Raw genomic sequence first — 21,515 nt, forward strand, 5'->3', positions numbered from 1 at the left:
TCAACAATATTTGCAAAAAGCTTTAAAATACAAAGCAATGTATGACGTTCTTTTCCAAATTGAACTAAGTTAATTATCTTTTCTTTTTTGGATACCAAGAGTACTTTTTCGCCGCTTAGTTTAAAACTGCGCAAAATATCCCTGTATTGGTAAGCACCACCAAAAGGAAACCTGAGTACCTTGAGATGTGCAGAACGTATGTGCAGTAACAATAGTAGAAACCTTCCTTAAGGCACTAAACCGGTCGATCCCTAACGTGGAATAAATAATTACGAGATGGATAACGCAACTGATAAAACAAGCGATGCTTAAAAGCATCATCAGTAACGTTGTCCATGTTCTTCAAATTTTGGGTAATTTCAGCCTGAATATTCTTATTAAAATGTTCTTATAAAAAGAGAGTAGTAACTTAATGTAAGTCTTAATTATACTGTTGCAAAGGTTCACTTAGATGCCTATAGAAAAGCCTTGCCAACAAAGAAAGGGTCTGTTCCTTGGTTGTTTTTTCATCTCTGGTGCGTTTCGTAACGTCCTCGTTGACGTCAAGGAAAACGCCGTAAAACAGTTGGCTCGCGAGCAAAGACATTAGTTCCACACGAACGTTTGTTTTACATTTGCTAACATTTGTTTGCGTCCTGTGACCTTTCCGGTGTGCTACAATGACTGAAATATTCAAATTTAAATTCCTTAATAGGGGATGTGGGTTCACCTCAAGTATAGATCGTGTTCACTGTCATGCAACAAAAAAATAAAATTGAAACCGTTCGATGAAATAAGCCAAAAACTTGCAACGTTGTAGGAGAAATTCATAAATCCCCTCACCATTTCTCAGGTCTGTGCGGTACATCGTTTCTGAGTAATTTGTCGAAGCGTTTTACGTAACTTTATAGAGTTTTGAGCAGTTCTGTATGGAGCGGCCATGTTGGAGCACCACCGATGTGCTTTCATCAGTTGACGTCGGCAAAACGTACTGGCGTTCCATTATTCTTATGACAATGCTAAAACGACAAAAAAATGTGAAACTTGAAACTTGAAATATGACCGACACGTTTTGCAACCACGTTTCACATCTTGAGTACATTCTTTTAGCCTGTCTGTACGTGAGGAAAAAAACGAACGCGGTCTAGTTTCAAGAGTTTCAAGGGAAATATGACTGTGGTTTGACTTTCTTTGTTTCCCCTGGTTTTTTTTTTTTGCTAAGCTTGAACGCTGTTCTTATGTCAAGACGATGTAGTTTTTTTTCGGCCCTTGGTTCTCCTAAAAGTACGATCGTTTAAGAAAGTAGGATAAACCAAGAATTAGAAGGTAAATTTCGCTTCCAAGTTTTCATGTGTTAATCAAAGAGGCAAGAACTTGGAACTGGGTAAATTATTTCATTGCTCTTGGTTCCAAATTTTACTTCAGGCAACAAAAAAGGAGCACTAAATCTGACAGTTTGAAGCTTTCAAGTGTGCAGGACTGAGCTCAAGGGAGAAAAAAAAACTTTGGAGGAAAAATGATCTAATGATAGTTTTCCTTTGAAAGAAATTAGCAATTCAGACGTTGCATTGTACAGTTCTTTTCTTTCAAACTGAAAAAGGATCCCAGCAGTACTAGATTACAGCACCCACTCACATTCGGCCAATCGAGAGAATTCAGTTTACGAAAACAAATTTGTCATTTCAAAGGAAAAACTGAGGATCCAAAAGCACTCCAAGAGCACTTCCTTCGATTAATATTCGCCAGAAAATAAGATTCTTTACAGTAATCGAATTTTATAATAGGTATAAGTAGGAAACGATTGAGTGGTCGATACATCAGCCATAACACGCAGTGGACAGAATGTCCATATTTTCCAAAAGAGATGCAATTTCCTTGCTGAGGTGAAACCAGGTTTTAATTTAAGTGACATTCAATTGTAACTTTGTGAGTTGTAATTAGGTACCTTAGATGTTATTTCTGGGAAACTTAACTGACTCATTGTGGATGAATGAGACGTCATTAAGCAAGGATACTGTGACTTTACCATATTCAAAAACTAAAGAAAAGTGTTTATCATCTTATTTCTTTTCTCTTTGCTTTTTATTTATATTTTCAGTTCCTGGTGTGTTTTCGACTCCGTGAGACAAAAATAGTGCGTCAAAACTTGCGTAAATCCTATTAAAAACATATCCCTTTTTTGAAGCCGAATGAGTTGATGATTCGCAAAAGATAAAAATAAAAAACAAGCAAAGCGTGAGTTTATTCAACACTTAAAAATAGAAAAATTCAGTCCTATTTAGACAAATGTCTCCCAATATTTTGAATAAATTGAAATAAATTGCCTAAGGAGATTAATTTTTCTCAATGTTCAATTTTGATGTGCATTGATTTTAGTCTTTCTGTTTATTTTAACTACTTTTTTTTTAATATTTTGTCATCTTTAAAAAAGTCTTATTCGTCCCTTTTAAGGACTCTTACTAAAAGCGTGTTTTTCTATAAAAAAATACATGTATGTTGGTTTTCTTCTGCCTAACTATACTATAACTTGTGACAGCAGTTTGCGTCCCCCTTTAATTCAGGTCTTTTCTCAAATATACTTGGTAGCAAGGTTTATTTACCAGCAGATTGATGTATTGAATTTTCGACTTCTTATAAATGACACGCATGGTAGACCTTACCTTTTAAACATGTCAAAATTCCCAGATAAAGATTGCATTTACAGACACACTGTAAACGATCATAGCATCGATTTTCCGTTTATTTTTAAAACGTGTTCTCTAAACCAAACACCGGATTCTAATTCGCAACACTTTGTTAGCTATGTTTCAGTTTGTTTGCGTATTCACGTGTAATTTTTACATATCAATCACGTCGTGAGTTTCATATAAAATGACCACAATATATTTAGTCATGAACTGTTTTCATTGCGGACGAGAGAATAATTTTGGAAACCTATCCGGTTATTCAGGTATAGATTAAACATTATTAACTTGATCCAAGATAATCTTTTTGGAAGCTTATTAAATAACCAGTTTTAACTCAATTTCTTTTTGTTGTGACAAGTTTTTAAATGTAAATGTCCCTCACGATCGTACTGATGCTTTCGGTGTCATCTTAAATGTAACAATATTAAACAAGAATTATCTCAATTATTTGCAGGTTTATATGTCCGCGATCTTATAAATAACGTCTTATTGACGCTGAAAAAGGTTGTGGTTATAACCACTCGGTCATAGGAGTTAGCTTGGATCAGCGAATCTTTGCCCGTGCGGGACAAATCAGTGCTTTGAACCTTGAACCTTTTCATCGGAACCGTAAGTGTATGCAATGCTATAACTAGTTAAATTTCATGTTTCTCGACACCTTCGAAGAGGCTCCGACAGCCATTACTTAATATCCAAATATCCAATTCCAATGTTCTGTTTTAACACTGATTTCCGCAAAAGTGTACTTTGATTGAGCCAGGATTGTGAAGAACTGTTTACCCTTAATTCTTTCAAACGTAGTACGATTGGTCGGCCATTGTTAACTGGGTGAATTCGTTTTCCTGTCTTATCTACTGAGATTTTCTGTTGGAAATGAGATAAATTATTTCATTCAAAATGAAAGAAAAGGTGGAAGATCAGTTTGCAGGCGACTGAAAAACGTCTTCCAGATCGCAAACGATTCACCGAAAAGGTGAAACTTTGTAACTATTTTATAACTGCTTAGTGACAACTGCATTACAAGTTATCTGACACACTTAACTACACTTGCTATGGGACCCAAAAATATGGAAGCTAATGCAAACAAATCCATATCTTCAGGATTGATTGAAACTGTCTTCGTCATAATCTCAGTTTTCCGCTCAGGAGAATTTCATCAGGTTGCAGTCAATTGAAATCCGGTCGGCTCGATTTCAATTTGCCTAACGTGTAAACTGCCAGGGCTCTTCTTTTGTGAAAACATGACAGTATGCAGATAAAACAACTAACAAAGCTAAGCTCAAATATTGACAAATTTCAGAACCCAACAGAGTATAGCAGAACACATACACAAAGGACAATTGCTGTGGAAGGTAAGCGATGATTTCATACTTTCTGCATTTCGCGAAACAAATCTCTTCAGTTCTCAAGCCTGAAATTCATTGACTTAAATTCCTGGAAACGGCAGTCGACGTAGACAAAGGTAAAGGTACAATTTAGAATATTTGACTCCAAAATTCATTTCCATTTTTTGTCAAATAAGATCCTTTCAGTTCTAATTCATATTGAGCAAAGAAGAAACGGGAAAATGCATTGCAAAGGGGAAAATGCCAACCCGTTGATAGATATCAGAAAACTCACTCGTTAACTAAATATGTACGCGCGTTCGTTCGTTTTCTGATAACTACTCAACTCATGAGTAAAAATCATTTCGCGCGTCTTTCCCTTGAGTTGAAGAAATCTTTAAAGTACCTGTAAGCCTCCCCCACATTCAACAGTCGGGGTTAATCCTTCTTTGAATTTTTTTAAATCTTTATTTCACTTTCCGAAGAGAAGAAAAATCAGAATCTCTTTGACCTAATAAGGCCTAATAAGGAGCGAGACATTTCGCTTTATCTCCAGAACAAAAAAGGTTTTTTTCGTCTTCTTTCCATTTCTTATCTCTCTCAGAAACTGGAGAAATTTCCAAAACAAGTAAGTCAATAAAGCATGCCATTCATTTCTGTGCGGGCTTAATTAAAGGAAAAGAAAACAAAAAGCAATTTGCGCAAAATTTGTTTTTCTTCGTGTTTGCCCTTCCGCGCTTCAAACAATTAAACGGACTATCAATCGTCCCATTTCCTCGGAAGAAAACAGTTCAATTTTTTCTTATCCGTTTATGCTGATTTGCCGTTTTTGGCCTTTTTTATTGCATCAACTGCAAACATGCCAAACATGCCACACCAACAACGTTTTTGGACACACCCGTTGCCCAACCTAACACGATGGCGTCAATTGCTTTCTCGACCGCCACTCTTTCTACCCACCAGGGCTTCCTCGTCACGAGTTTTTTCGATACTTCGAAACCGCATAATAACTGATTGATGTTTATTTGCAGCAATGTAAATCTTATGATTGAAATGATTTGGCGAAAGCTATTCCAAAAAAAATAAGCACATCAGTGTATTGAAATTCAGGCTAATTGATGTTATCTTTTGCATGATGGAAGTAAACAAGATGCAAACAGATTGCGTAGTCATCTTTCAGGAAAAATAATAATGAAGAACAAGATTGTCCGTTCTTTTCGGTTCAGCTCATGTCTTCCAGTTTAGTAAAAGTTTTTTCATGTGAAACTGAAGAAGTTTGACCAGTATCTTTCCTCCCTTTTGATAGAAAGGAGTTGATTCACAGAGTCCCGGTCACAATTTGTAAAATCTCAAAAGTTTACGTCGACAATAGAATGGTTGGATTTTGAATTACTAAGGTTCAGTGAATTCATCTTCACTCTTTATCTCTATCTTGCTTGGACGAACGGTTTCTTTCGCAGAAATTTGAGTTTACCGCGATGACAGAAAGGGAAAAGGATGAAAAAAAAAAAAACCACTCCTTCTACGACTGCCACCTATGGAAGGGCGCGGCTAAGAAGGCCTACTATCAATCAATATTCTTCTTCTTTGTCCTTGCAGAATATCCTGACATCCACAATGGACAACACGACAGGAATTAACGGTAATGAAACACAATAAATAGTTTTTATTTCGGGACTAAGTACACTTCAGGCAAATGTTGTTTCCAAGCTAAGTTGGCTAAATTATAGGTCTAAAACTTAACTGATTGGAGTGTAATGTGAAGTGGTAGTTTTCTACCCCATGTGAACCATGTGAGCGTTAGCCCTACTAATGGAAATGGGCCCACACAAGGACAGAGAAAAACTCTGACCGGGGGGAATTGAACCCACGACCTTCGGGTTAGATCACCGCTGCTTCACCGACTGAGCTACAAGGTCAGACGGGAGCAGGCTGTGGGAACTGAAGATGTTAAACTCACGGCAATGAACATGTACAAGTACAAGGAAGGGTTACGTTTTTACAAACGTTGGCCCGTGTAGCACTTATATTTCAACAGACTTAACTGATTGAAATGTAATGTGAAGTGCTAGTTTTCCACCCCATATGTTAACTTTTATAGGTCTGCAGAGGAGGGATCAGTTGATTTCTATGAGACATTGAAATAAAATTGATTAGAACATTGCACCGATACCGTATCACAGCGAAAAAGTAGTTACTGTAATCCAAGTATTTCGAGATAAGAATAAGTCTTTCGTTCCCTGTCGAATGATTATTTGCATTGTTCGCGATTTTTTCAGAAAATCAGACTCAAATCAGCTTAATAGAAACAATGGACCCCAATCATTTACAACCGAGGAGATCAAGTTTTTGCAACTTGTTTTCAAAAAAAAAAAGTTTTTTTTTTTGAAAACAAAGAAAAGAACTTTTATTCATAATTAAAACACGAGCTATTTACATATTCAGAAGTACAAAAAATTCACAAGAGACACAGAGCCAGAGTAGGCAGCTAGTCGCAAGGGCCTGGGGCCCTAACATCAGAGTCCTATGAGCTGAGCAAATTCCCTGAAGAGATTCCCGGATTGCGGACACCGCAAACAGCGCACGGACAAATTGTATCTAGGAGTTAGGTGTACATCTAAATATTTATCTTAAGAAGCTCATTCCCTACGGTGCAGTATGGGGCATAGTCTGCTGGCAGCCGGTTTTTTCTCTAAGGGTCACTAGGACGAGCGCTTAGTCATCGCGAACTCGAAAGGGCGGTATGGCGTTGGCCGTGAAGAGAAGAAGGCGAGACAAGGGTGGTATGGCCGAGTGGGGAAGAAGGCGAGACGAGCCCGCCGCGCCCATGTCTCGTCCCATTCCCCTTTAGCCAAAACGTCTCGCCTCATGACCCGTACTGAATTACGAGAGAAAAACAGACTGCCAGCAGTCTATATGGGGCAAAGATCCAAGAGTCAGCAAACCGAGACTCATGTTTTTGCAACATGCCCTCCTTCTCCTCCTCGAATTTATCTGATATACACAATTGCTAAATCGCAAAAAAGTGTGTGTATCAGATAAATTTGTCCCAGGACTTGTGGTAGCAGCTGCAATCAATTATGTAAATGAAACACACCAAAGCTGTTAGTATTTCAACCCGCTTCTGTAAAAAAGCTAAATACTTTCTTTCTTATATAGCCCCCCTTCCCCCTATTCAATGTTAAAAGGTAACACCACAATTTCCCACTAAAACCATTCAGTTTTGTACAACATTGGATGAGGGGGGAGGGGAGAGAACCAATGAAGACGTCAAAAGTGCTAACCTTCCCAACGGTTTTGTCTATGATTGTATGGAAGTAGGAAATTTGCTTTGAACGCTTATACACCGTACTTATAACTCGCGTAGTATTTAACATGTGGCTTCCATTTCTTATTCTGGAAATGTTCTTATGTATTTTCCAATGACATCTACAGATAAAATATTGAAACTGGAGTGTAAAGGGCTTTAAAGGAAATAGTAATAGGACTTTTCATTGTACATTTTAGCTTTCTTTTAGGTAAATTTCAACATTACTCCATAAATAGGGGAAAACATACTTTTAATTATATGCCTCCTCAAAAAACATCCCAGGCCTATTACTGTTTGTTGATTTTGAAAAAGCCTTTGATTCCTTGGATTGGACCTTTATTATCAGAATCGAACTTAAGAAAATTTTGGTTTTGGCCCATCTTTTATTCATTGGATCAAGCTTTTCTACACAGATATAGAGAGCTGCGTTTTGAACCATGGTTGGGCAAGCAATACCTTTAAACTTCAAAGAGGGGTCAGGCAAAGCTTTCGTCTTTCTCCCTGTAGATGTTTTTATTTTATCGGCCGAAATATTAGCGAAAGCAGTCAGAAAGAATAACATAATTAAGGGAATTTGTGTGAATAATGAAGAGATAAAACTAAACCAATACGCTGATGATATTCCCTTTATTCTTGATGGAACGAAAGAATCCTTGACAGCTACCTTTCACCTATTTGAGCGTTTTAGTCTCTCTTCCGGCCTAGAAATTAATTATAAAAAAAGTGAAGCATTATGGATCGGTTCTTGTGTAGGTAAAAAAAAAATCTCTTCCCAGAAAAAAAAATATCCAATGGAATGAAAGAGAAGTTAAATTTCTGGGTGTCTGGCTCGCTACAGATCCCAACATCACCTTGAGAACCAATTATGATGAAAAATTGGAAAAAATTCGAATTGTTTTAAATAGCTAGAAACTTACACGATTAACACTCATAGGAAAAATTGTTGTTCTTAAGAGTTTAGCTGCTTCATATTTATCCTATATATTAGCGACACTGGAAACTGACGAAAGATTTGTCGAAGAGATAAATCAAATATTTTATGATTTTTTATGGAATAACAAAGGAGATAAGATTAAACGTAATGTTTTGATTAACAGTTATGATAAAGGGGGGGCTCAAAATGATCGACATCTTTTCGCACAATAAATACCTTAAATTATCTTGGGTAAAAAAGTATCTTGATGCGGCAAATATGGGAAAATGGAAACTCTTCTTTGAGGAAAAGCTCTAGAAATATGGAGGAAAGCTTCTTTTCAGTGGTATCGGGGGTGGAAGCTGAATAATGAATAATGAATAACGAGTATAAATAAAAAAATTAATAATGAATAGTTGTGTCTGAAAACGCCGGAATAATGAATAACGCAGTTAATATGCCAGTGGAATAATGAATAAAAACAGTGAATAGTGAATAACCTACAAAATTTAAAAAGAATAATGAATAATTCGAACAAAACACACAAAGAATAATGAATAATCGAGGTCCAATTACTTGATTCAACTCCCACCCCCGAAGTGGTAACCTCAATAGAAAAGATACTATGGATATAATTGATGTCAACAACGCCCTAATCCGAGAAATTCTGTGTATTTCGAAGGGTCGGTCCAATCGCAAGACCAGTTTTTGGAACAACCTCTATGGTACAACTCATTAATTAGAGTAGGGAACAAACTTATTTTTTACAAAAAGCTATTTTTGAAAGGCATTTCTAAAGTTAAATACATAACGAGAGACTACAACAAGTTTTTCTCTTTAGCCGAAGTGTCGAATATCTACAACATACAAATACAACCATTAACCTTTTTTGTACTCGTATCTCCAGTTCGGTCTTGGCAAAGTGCAACTGACGTCCGCCATTTTAAAGGGAAAGTACGGCCTAGAAAAAGTTTCTCTGAATCGAAAGTTCTTTACCTGCATGCGTTATAATACTTGACCACTAATAGGCCATTTCCGAGTTTAAGCCTGCCTCATCTTCAAATCGAGTCTAAGTGCGAAGTTTTTGTTATGAAAATTTAGTTTTCATTCATATGTAAAGTAGAACTAATTACATTACAAAAACTACGCACTTAGACTCGCTTTGAAAAGGAGGCAGACATGAACTCGGAAATGGGCTTACAGTCAACGCGCTTCACGCATGAACGCTCGGCGACGTAAAAGGTTCCAATATTCAGGTGAATGGTTCGTGAGCGAATCATTCAGTTGAAGATTTCGCGCTCAAACGATTGAAAATGGCGGAAATTCTTATAAAGATAAAGATTAAGGGCAACAGCAATGCTCTTGCGTTTGTTGAGCGAACACAACCTTATCTAAGCAAAACGCTTAAAGAAATAAGACAGGACATCGTTTCAGAAGTAGGAGAATTGTTGCCTCAAAATTTTAAGTTTGTTTGTTTAATATCCTCACCCCGTTGTCACGTTGCATGTCCAAAACGCCGTGGTAAAAGTTTTACAATTCTTGTCCATTTGATGGACCAGGGATAGTATTAAAGTAATCAACACCGAATATACTGTGCATCAGATTTACCGTGTAGTTGGCGTTTGATGCGTATCTTTGAACTTCAATCGCTGGTTGTCCTCGATAACCGCTACCAAACATGCGATTACCGGAAGTGACAATAACAGATGCTTCGTCGAAAAAGTGCAAAGTCTCTCTTTTAAGCCGTGAAGTTATATTTAAATAATCGTCTACCTTTGCTAAAGTTTCTGGTGTCATATATTCACTCGGGATACTGGTAAGTTTCTTGTAAGTCATTCCCAACTTTTTGTTTGTCACTGTTTGGATTTGCCTAATGGATGGAACATTCGCTGGCGTACAAATACCTTCGCGCAGCAGTCTCTCGCGGATTTCGGAAGCATAAAGACTTGGCTTTCGTAGCTTCCAAATTTCGATTACTTCAAGAATATCATCTGATATTAATATGGGCTAACTGCCTCCACAAGAAAATGGCTGCGTTGTGCCGTGGAGGGCAAAGTGTTGCACGACGTTGTGAACCGCTCCTTTTGATACCCTCGTGTTGCGGGAAATCTCGGATACCCCTACTCCATTATTGTACAGATCAACAATCTCTTCCCTGACAAACACAGGCAATGGTTTACCGGGCTGGTAAAATCCACCAAGGAAATTTGTAGACATCCTGGGTTTTAATAAATGAAACCACGAGCGAACGAGCGCATATTTTAAAAACGCAACGCGGCGGTGACGCTGTCGCTCATTTGTTCCCGCGCGAAAACAACGGCACTCGGCCGAAAAATAATTTGAAAATAGTTTTCATCTGTAGTAACTGCAGATTTCTTATTTTCAATTTTACCACGAGTTTTTTACTACTTTTAGTTTGATTTACAATTGTGCAATTGAAAGTTCGAAGAATCATTTCATAATTGAAAAATCAAATCGGTGAATGAAATATTTTATGAATGTTTGAAGTTGTGCGTTCTTGCGTGAAGCGCGTTGACTGTAATGTGTTTAAATTGCCAACAATAATGCTTCAAAAATAGGCAATTTTAAATTGAATCAGCCATCTTTGTTTTTGTGTATGCAAACGAGGCTATCACGTAGCAATAGTCAATGATTTCTCCGGATGATTAAATGTACTAGATGTAAACAAAAAAAACACAGGCGAGGAGAGCGATACTTTGTAGACTTGAATCTTAATCCAGAGGGGATATTGGTTCCTGACCATCAGAACAGATTTACCTCGTGGTCGTTAAACAGGATTTTATATGCGAGTTGTTTGCAGGAGTTGAGAGTTTGCAGTGCTATCCCGCGCTCATTGCTGTGAAATAAACGCCTGGAAATCTACTTTAATCCGTGTACCGTGGCTTTCTACGATATCCCAGGGACAACTTCAAAACAAACGATCGATTTAAATATTTCCATCGAATGGTGAGAGTGAACCGTTTCAGAAGTTTCTATAAATTTATCAAAATTTAACTACTTTTCAAGTTAAGTTTATTTTACTGGAAAAGCGCATTCATGTAAAGTAAAGGTAAAGTAAAGTCGTGCATTTATATAGCGCCTTTATCACAAACGTCTCAAAGGCGCTTTACAATGATCAGTTTACCCCCAGCGGACTGGAAGCATATACAGGCGCAAATTGCAGCCGCTTCTAAGCAGTCCATGCATGCTGGTACTCATTTTACCGACCTCGGAAGGATGGAAAGCTGAGTGAACTTCAGCGGGAAAGAAGGTCGCCAAATATTCCACTCTCGGCAGAACCGGGAATGGAACCCGGGACCCTAGGGTTGGAAGGCAGAGATCTTACCACTGCGCCAACCCCTCCGCCTGTAACAGTTAAAGTCGGCTATGTGGTGCACGTGCTTGATTCAGTTTTCTCGCTCCAATATATGGAGAACACTTCATGGAAAGTGCGGGGTACGGTATTTGCGCACGAGTTGTTGACGTATCAGAAATCAAACGAGTGAGCGCAGCGAACGAGTGAGATTTCTGATACAAAAACAAGGAGTGCGTAAATACTGTGCAAAGCACTTTACAAGTGGTTTTGTGTTTATTATATACATACTGAGATTTAAAGTCTTGTTTATCGTCTTTACTGACAAACCATGCAAGACAAAACTCTGTTACACGACTTCTGGTCAAAAACTCACGCAAAGATTATAACATTAGAGTGCGTAAGATTGACCGTATTCCGGAATGGGAATACATGGAATATAAGTTAGAAATCCTTCGTTTTTATGGAGATTCATATTAAATTTTTCAAATATCTGCTAAAACGCTTTTTTAAACATATTTTGGTCATCCTTGCTGCTTCGAAACGTGCCAAACATACTGTTTTAATCATCACTCCACGTATTCTTATTCCGGAATAGGGTCAATCGAACGCGCCCTTAATTTGACATTAAAGCAAGCAAAGAATGTGAAATTATTATTTCAAATGTCCTTCAATACTTGAAACAAGGCACCTTAAACTTGAATGTTCATAATCATCTCCGTCTTTACGTCTCACAGAGCGAATAAAGTCAAAAAGGTGGTTGTTTAATTCTGCGGCCTCTATGTTTTGCACTTCTCGACCGCCGCTCTTTTCGTTTCTCAAACGTTTCCAGCAATTTCACATCTCGTTTCGTATTCTCTTTCGTGTTCTTGTTTTCGAGACTTTCCACGTAATCCTCGATCGAAATGGAAGTATCGTGATCAACAAACCTTTTCTCGTTCATGTTTTTAAGCTTCGACACTTGCAAAGGCTTAAAATTTCTCAAACAAGCGAAACACTGCCCCGGGGGGGGGGGGGGGGGTACTCCCTTATAAGGGCTTAATGGGGACGTGCGGCCAGCCAGGGTATGTTTTTCGGGATTTCTGTCTTGAACAGGGTATCGAATTTATCATTTTTTGTGTGGCTTACACAAAGTGTAAACCACTCAATGCCATGGCCCAAGATATTTATTCCTGGATTTGTCACGGTGAACAGAGTGGCTGTCACGTGGTTTACTATCGTCGAAGGTAGGCCCCAGTCTACGCTCGGCTAAGCTACGTCAGAAAGCGGCCATTTTGTGGGTGTAACACAGCGCGTTGTCGAAGATCGTTTTTTATCTAGTTATTCGTTCTTCTTTGCTGCTTGGATTTTACACGCCAGCTTTCCTACAGTCGGCTTGTCGTCTAAGTTTGGATTACAGTGAGGAGTTGTGCTCTCACAGGGCAACATTTCAATTCACGGTCTGGACATTTGGTACAGGTTGCGCCCCATGAAAACTTACGAGTCATTATTGACTCTCGCAAGCCAACATTTAACGCTTGGGTTGTCATATCTGTTGTTGTTGAATCGAATTGGACGAATCATCCACGCACAGTTGAAAGAAGTAAGTAACATGGGAATCTATGTTGAACAATACCGATAAAGAGTCGGCTCTCATGACAATTTCCTTAAAACAAAAGATGCTTTGTCGCGTTTCAAGAATCGTTTTTGGAATATAATGCTAATGATGCTTTACGTGAATGTCTTTTATTTACCAACATTGAAACAAGTTGTTGGACAATACAAAATATGGAATGAAGTTTTGTTTTGGTTTACCCAATTTGTGTACTACACTTGCGCACAATGTTTGTTTTGGACCTTTTTGTACAGTAGATTAGCACTTTGCATGATGTCAAGTTCATCTATTCATTTCATGTTTCCACACAGCTTAAACTTGGTAAACACACTGGCATAAAATTACAAGGTCCATAATAAGAAAACTTCAAAGATTCTGGTATTTAAAGTTATACGATACCATCACGAACTTCCCTGTACATTGAATACTGTTGAACGTTTTCTTAAAACCTCCAGGTAAAATTGTTAATCTTATTGGGTTAAAAATTATTAGCAATGTTAATAAGCACTACTCAACATATGGTTCATTAAAATATTGCTTGTGTTCAGATATTGTTATGCGTCTATCTTTTTTTCCCAAATCCTTCCACTTGCAACCCCATAGCCACTTACATCAACTAAATTTTTCTGTGTTTCTTTATTGAAAATTCAGCATTATGACACTTTACATGCATATATTGTCAAAAATTAGTCGTACATTCAAACCAAATCAAGCTCCCAATGTGGCTTCTAGCAAAGGTTACATCGTTTCCTGTATGTCCCAGCCCTTCTGCAAAGTTTTGTGCTCCTGCGCTGGTACACAAAATGCCAAAAACATTCATACCAAATGCTTCCCTGGAGTTGATTTAACAACACTTGCCCTGGACAAACTCAGAACTCAATCAATTCCACTTGGTTACGTAAACACAATCATGACTGAATCTATCAGCCCACACTATAGGACATGATGCTGACATTTTTTCAGTTCCTTAAATCCTCAGGTTACATGCGCAACCTCTGTTGTCAAAATGACACCCCCATAAAACTTTACCCAATAACCCTCATTTTGGAAATAAACATTTCAGGACGAATGTATGTCAATTATCTAATTTTATTGATTGAGAGGAACAATATTGAAACTAACCGTAATCAGATATTAGCTCTACTAATAGAAACTCAATGACAAAACAGATCCTTTTCATTTGTAACCTCCCCCATCAAAGCAGCTCAATTTCGTAAGCCACACATGTACGTATTGCGGACCTATTTTTGTCTTAATCAGGGTATCGATTTATCAATTTTTGTCTTAAAGTGGGTTAAATGTCTTAAACAGGGTATCAAAAATCGGAATTCTGTCTTAAAATGGGTAGGAAAATCAGCGATATTTGCCTTAAACAGGGTCAGGGTATGAGAAGCCGCGCCGCACCTCCCCAACCAGGGATACATCGAGTACCCCCCCCCCCCCCCCCCCGTGAACACTGCCAGCTGAATGAAAATCACCTTGTTACGGCTCACACGTCAAAAAACATGATACGCGGCACCTGTTTTAGACTTCGCACAAGTCGACCTCACGATAATCTCAGGAGAAAATGTTTTAGCGAGCGAATCGTGATTTTTCGTACGCAAAGTAAATGAGCGAGCGACGAAGAGGTCGATCTTCGTTCCGCGCGTATCTAGACCAAGAACTTTTCGAAAGTCTACACCTGTTTGGACGTATGGTTTTCCTCGCACGTGGAAAAAGCGATACGCGCCATTTGATTGGCTGTTGGGTTTTTAGACCAGCTTGTGAACCGAATTTATTTCGCGCCTTTTCAGTTAGTAAATCTCAGTATGTATATAATAAAATGATATTTTGGACTGGCTGACTGATATTTCAGTATGAAGCGAATGTCACCAAGACCAATATTCATATACCCGAAGATCCCGATTGAAGTCCTCCTTGGTAAAATGACAGATCCGAACAGACAACAAAGCAGTCAGGTTTATCAGGCGGTTTGAGAAATCCATCCACGTTTTATTTCGATAGCCAACTTTTCTTGAAATTTTCATTTTCCGTTGAAAGCTTCGGTTTTTTCTCAAGTCTAGACATGTGTCTAGTTTCATCTCCCTCGAAAGAGTACTTGAGCAGATCAAAACACACCTCAACAGCGGTAGTTGTTGCTGTGAAAAAGCCTTGCTATGTGTATTGAGAAACATCTGAGGGTTTCGTCGGCTTATTCTAAACGCTTCCCTGTGTGAAACCGAACAAATCATGGCGTTTGCTGAAGCATCACAGACGGCTGTCGCGCTAGTAAGAAAGTGAAAAAGAAAAGAAGGTACGCTAGTCGAATATTTCTATGTCGCATATTGAAGGTTTTTGTCTTGTGGCCAATTTTTGCCGCCCAGTTTGAGAGGATCTACAAGTATTTAGTGCCTTGAGTTCCTGTCACATTTATGGCCTACTTGGCCTACTGCCTATTGAACTACAAGACCGTTTACTATTGTTTATCTTACATTAGAATTTTTTGGAGCAGAAAGGTCAAACAACATTGAGAAAGTGATGTGGGAACAAAGAACTTGGTAAGGTAGAACACGTTTGTTGACTGTCGCTACGTCATAAAACGTCATATCCAAGATGGCGCTCTGCAAGTCACGAAAGAGGCAACTTCAAAGTGCTCTCGTCACATTTTAATAGGGAACTGGACAAAACGGCAATTATTTTCGAATTCCTGTACGAGTTATGTTCCTAAAATTCGTATTTTACGAGCGCGCCGATTGCTTACACGTTCTGAAATTGGCTGTTGTTTTCCGGCGACAACCTCTATTCCAACCACTCTGCAAATATCAGCAAAAATTTGTCCGTGATTTTTTTTTTTTTTTCGATGGTTTAAACAAATTCTCGGAAGAAACATAACCAGTCGTACCCGGCTGAGAAGCTGCCGTTACAACTTAACTTTAAAATTACACTGGCAAATTCTGCATTGATCGCTCGGTGTTTCTTCGAGGGGTGCCTCGGTTTGTTTGAGGGAGGTCAACATGTGTTAACATAATTATCTGTTATTGGCTAATTTGAAGTTGTTAATAAAACGTCAATCAGCGTGTGTCAAGTCAAAACTAGGGGGTCTTCTTGCAAACGTTCCCTCAGTCTCTTGCCCCAACTTTCGCGCGGCCAGTTTGCGGAAATTAGTTTCGAAGCTCTTCTGTCGAACGGGAATGCTTACTATATGCGGGCAAGGTAGCAGCGAGAAAAAGAAAGATAAAAACCATACTCGTGGATAGGATTTGAACCGGGAGTTTCAACTCTATAGGAACCGCTTCACCACTGAAGATGAAGACACCGCATTCTCAAAAAATATATATATATATTTAGCTCTCCCATAGAATATCGCTGCTGAAGAGTAATTAGGCCTAAGCTAGATTAATAATTTAAGCCTAAGCTTTGATTTTGAAATGCTTAGCTCTGTCGTAAAGTTTGGAAACCGAGATTTTGCAGTGTTTAATATTGTTTGTTGCCGTGCGATAAGACAGCATTTTCAAAAATGATAGTGTTTAAAATATAGTTTTTGATCAGCTATCAACATTACCAGGTTCGAGTCCTATGTCCATACACTTGGGTTGGCTTTTAAAAAATTTATGACCATTTTCCATATAACCCATATCAAGCTTTCAGCGTTCTAAATTAACGATAATAGTTAATTCAGAGCAAATTACGAATTTACGATAATCGTTAATTCAAGGTAAGGAATGGGTTGCATATTTTATGGAGCCCCTTCCCATTCTCTGCCCGGCTTTTTTCTCGTTAATTTGCCTCTCGCGTCTGCTATAAATTGGCTACCAAAGGTATTCTTACGGTAAGGTTGTTAAGGCGTAGGAAAAGTAAAACGATTTCTGTCAGTTACTATTTTAGTGTTATTTTAGGTAAGAAACGTGTACAAAAACTTACCCTTTTACCGGCGACCTTCTCGTGTTCTCGACAAGAGAAATAGGCGCCCACATTACGGTGCACTTATGTACGGTACTGCTCATCTGCTGGGTACCATTTTTGCACGAAGAGTCGATCGTCAAAATTACTTTTTTCGAACCTTTTTACAAGGAACCCCAAAAAGAGGTAATTCTCAAAATGAAAATCCTGATATAGATTTGATCTGAAGAATCCTCCCAGAGAGTGGATTGTATGGATTCATTATCGTTTTTGGATTTCACCTAAAAACGCAAATTCTTTTTTTTTTTTTTTTTTGTTAGAAATCCGGCCTTTGATTTTCCCAAAAAAAACGCACCCGTAAAAGGGCATTAGAATTTCGGTGCCTGCTTGGGTCTGCTTCTTCGGTCAAGGTGGTTGGATGGTGGCCTTGTTCGTTTTTACATTTTTATGGACCAGGCCTCGGTTGTTCAAAAGGGTGGATAACGCTATCCAGCGGATAAACACTAGCACAGCCAATTGCGTTACCCGGTGGAAAGCGCTATCCACCCTTCGAACGACTGGGCATAGGCCTCAGTTGTTCGAAAGGTGGATAACACTATCCACCGGATCGATAAATCACTACCCAGCGACTCTAGCGGATAAACACTTAGTCTAGCAAAACCAATTGAGTTATCCAGTGGATAGCGATTCATCCGGTGAACAGCGCTATCCACCGTCAGTCAAACAACTGAGCCCAGTACGAAAGATAAGTCCATATAGAAACGCAAAAACAAAACAAATTTCATGCTTAGTCAATAACGAACGCATATTTAATATGTCGAACGTTTTCTATTTTAGGGACAAGCACCACTGCCGCATCATCCCTGGGGCTCCCTATCTCGACAGAATTCAAGATCGGTTTGACCATCGCATACGCGGTGATATTTTTCGTGGCTTTTCTTGGCAATTCTATGGGGTTATTCGTAGTGTTAAAAAAGTCGTCGTCTTCTAGCATCGCAAACCTCTTCATTGCCAACATGACCGTAGCAGATCTTCTCTTAACTATAACAGTGATGCCGTACTCCGTAGCATTTTTGTATCGTTCCAGCATTTGGTTATCAGGAACATTGGGTACTATCACTTGCAAAGCTTTATACTATTTCATGCCCATTGCCATAGCAGCCTCAGTCTTCACTATGCTGTTTATTTCATTTGATAGATTTTATGCCATCTTTTTTCCACTGAAAGAGAAGGTCTTTCGAAATCCCAAAATATTATCGACTGTCATTTGGAGCCTATCTGTGGTGCTAATGCTTCCTTACGCGATCATGGCTGAAGTAAAATTTGACACAGAAGTGAAAGATTATGTATGTGCTCAAGATTGGCCTTGGGCCAAAACCCGACAGGATTTAGTTCGTGTGATGACAATCTTCCACGTTGTGGTTTTTGTCGTGGTTTATGCATTGCCTTTGTCGATTACAATCTTTATGTACTCTCTAATTTGCCGGAAATTATGGCTGCGTAAGATTCCCGGAAACGCGACAGACCGCAATCGCGCGGCTGCTGAGAAGTCGAAACGCAAAGTCGTGCGTTTGTTGGTTATCATCTGCGCCGTCTTCGCGGTCTGCTGGTTTCCAGTCTACGTCAATCACTATTTTTGGTACGTGCGGCCCGATTTACATTTATTACCGATGGAAGTTCAGTTCTATTTCGCTTGGTTGGCTCATGCTAACAGTGCCATCAACCCTTGTCTTTACATCCTGCTAAATGCCAAATTTCGAAAGGAGCTGCTGACCAGATTGGCGTGTTGCCCTTGCCTTGAGAAGGTCAAATCTAACTTTTCACGATCATCCTCGAAAAGCGATTCTAATCACAACAACACGGCTGTCTGGAGGTTCGTCTCCATGGGTCGTTCCAGTGCGTATACGCTGCCACGAAGTCCCACAGAACAGGAAAGACGTGGAACAAACTTATCACTTTCGCTGGTCAGTTTGAAAGAAGATCGGTCCCCAACCAATAGTCCACCAACAAAGGTAATCCGTGCTGACTCCAATATGGCTTTTGTGCCAGATAAGAGTCAAGATGTTGCCATGTGAAACTAGCGCTGCAGCCAAGAACGTTCATTTTGTAAATGGTTTGTTAGATCAGGAAATTAATCATATCTTAACTTAAAGAACGCAGGAGATCGTCTGAATAAATGAATCTGAAAGGATTCCGAACCGCTGCTGATAACATTGATATACTTGAGTGAGAGACAGTTTTATACTGTCATGACGCAAAGTTTACCTTGTCAGTGCTTGAGCCGGGTTTTTTTATGCTTCTACATGACCTAATATGATGAGACCATCACAAAAATTCTATTCAGTGATAATGCAAGGAACGAAGAGATTAACTCAGGTTTGCACTAAGGTTGAGCACAAGACGCACCAGTTACAAACTGTATTTAGGAAATTGGAATATGGCAATTTGCAATGTAAAGGCCAAATCATCTATTCGGAATACTAAAGGATGTATTATACTTGAATGTGTTTATGACGTTGCATCCACGATACAGGGAAAAAACACTCGGAATCAGTTCAAAGTATACATGCACTGCGTTCGCTGCGTTCGTGTTACAAAGACGAAAGCCAAGTCGTTGTCTTCCCTGTCGCGATCGTGATGAATCGGGTACGCCCGTGCTGTAAAAATATTTAAGTAAACGAACAAAGGCTTAAATAACATAGTGGTTGTAAATTACTTTAGAGTCTTTAGTGTGCTCTAAGGCCATCCTTTTTTTATTTTCCTTTAGCGTCGAATGCGTTTCATGATATTGGGTCGGTAGGTCGGATTGGAAAAAAAACCTAAAAATAATCAAATAGTCTCGGAATCGGAGGCCTGGTACCCCAGTATCATTGCTGTGGAGCTAGCGAAACAAAATAAATAGCTGAAAAGTTGGTTGATGTTGTTGTAAAATTATTACAACATGGGAAAAAGGATCAACCACCGAAACTTCTGTGCAACATAAAACATGGTTTAACTACGCCGTTTCTTTTATTTATTTATTTATTTTGAAAATGCCAAAAATTTGGGTCTGTCGGACGATGCTAAGTGGAGAAAATAAAGGGGATGGCCTAAGGGAAAAAAAGGAAAAAAAATTGGACATCTATGGAACATGGCTTCCTTTTGAAAAAATCGGTGATTCCAAGGACTCTTTGAAGAAACACTGAAAGGCAAGTGCTATTTGTTGCCCAAACTTACGCCGAAGTATCTTATCAAGCCCTCAAAATGCCTATAAAAGCGTCCGACATTTACCATTTGAAACAAGAATTGCACCTGTTTAAAAATTTTGAAGAGAATTAAATGGCAAGAGTTATACAATGACCGATGCTCCCCATTCATGTTAAATATTTTCCTGATTTTTATAAGTAAAAATATTTAAAGGCAGCTAACACGTGTAAGTGATTTAGAGCAGTTTTTAAACGACTGTCGAAAGCATTTACGCTATTGCAATTGCTACGCTTAATGATTGCTTTAAAAATCTCGGCTCAGTTTATCAACAATTGGGAAAGAAAACCCGCAAAACCAATTGCGCCTTGCACGCACAATTTTTCCCGCGCTTTGAGCAAATTACATGGAATTGCTGCGAATTTGGATTGGTTAATCACTCTGTTTGCACCTGCTTTGATCAGTGGAAGTAATTACTTTGGTATTTGTTTTACGACTCTCAATTGAAAACTGCTTTTATGTCCCTGAAGAAAAAAGAGTGTAAAATAAATGATGCGTAATACACAAAGCAGCGTTGTTACTGATCAGCTTCTCTGCTTTTTTATTGAGTTAACGCCTGCATCGAATTCTGGGAATCACTAACAGAGAGCCACATGATATGGGTTGGTATTCTCAATTAATTAAGTTAAACTTTATTCGTACTGCTGCTCACTTGTTTTACAGTGAAAAAGCTCCATGATTTGCTAAGACGTTTCCCAGATATTTGCGTTCGTCGGCGATCATTCCCGACATATGAAAACTCAAATTTGTACTTCGGGGAGGTCGGCGACGGTTTTTAGCTCGTTACCAATCCTCTAAATCGCGTGTTTCAATTTTTGGCGCACTTTCCATTTTCCGCCAAAGTCACTATCGGGAGAATCTAGAACAAGCGTCTGGCGGTTTTCCGATATGTCGGCAAAATCTGGGACTGTCGGAAAACTGCGAAATCCCCGATCGTCTGGGATTTTCCCGACATGTGAAAACTAGGCTTTAACATTGTTAAGGACGGTGCCTACTAATTCAAAGGTATTTTTGCGCAGTTTATGAATATGCGGGAAAAGCAGATCTTAACAAGTTTCATTGAAATCCGAAAAGAAAATTGGGGATGACTACGCATTTTTCAAAGATAATTAATCAACAATATCACCCTGCGAGTAGGGCCTCCCTTTGTCTTTTTATTTACTGAAGAGTAGAAAAGGAGGCTCTGCCTGAATCGCGTCAACTCTTTGAAGCCGCCGCAACCCGAACTTCTGGACTAGACAATCTTGCTTTTTCTCGTCAAACCAGTTTTTC

At 38.8% G+C, this 21,515-nt stretch overlaps 1 protein-coding gene across 9 annotated transcripts in view; it reads left to right on the forward strand.

Annotated features, from left to right (window-relative positions):
• Positions 1–21,515, forward strand: part of LOC138006691 (tachykinin-like peptides receptor 86C) — a 51,326-nt gene that overhangs the window by 23,914 nt on the left and 5,897 nt on the right. For 6 of the 9 annotated variants that reach the window (XM_068853165.1, XM_068853169.1, XM_068853164.1 and 3 more), the window contains 4 exons: positions 3,121–3,275; positions 3,967–4,018; positions 5,591–5,633; positions 17,838–20,767. In XM_068853165.1, the coding sequence (XP_068709266.1) occupies positions 5,609–5,633; positions 17,838–19,075 (1,263 nt within the window). In that variant the 5' untranslated portion in view covers positions 3,121–3,275; positions 3,967–4,018; positions 5,591–5,608 and the 3' untranslated portion in view covers positions 19,076–20,767. The other 3 variants (XM_068853170.1, XR_011123926.1, XM_068853171.1) reach the window with 3 other exon arrangements.

The sequence above is a fragment of the Montipora foliosa genome, chromosome 6 (assembly GCF_036669935.1).
Source record: "Montipora foliosa isolate CH-2021 chromosome 6, ASM3666993v2, whole genome shotgun sequence".
Classification (NCBI taxonomy): Eukaryota; Metazoa; Cnidaria; class Anthozoa; order Scleractinia; family Acroporidae; genus Montipora; species Montipora foliosa.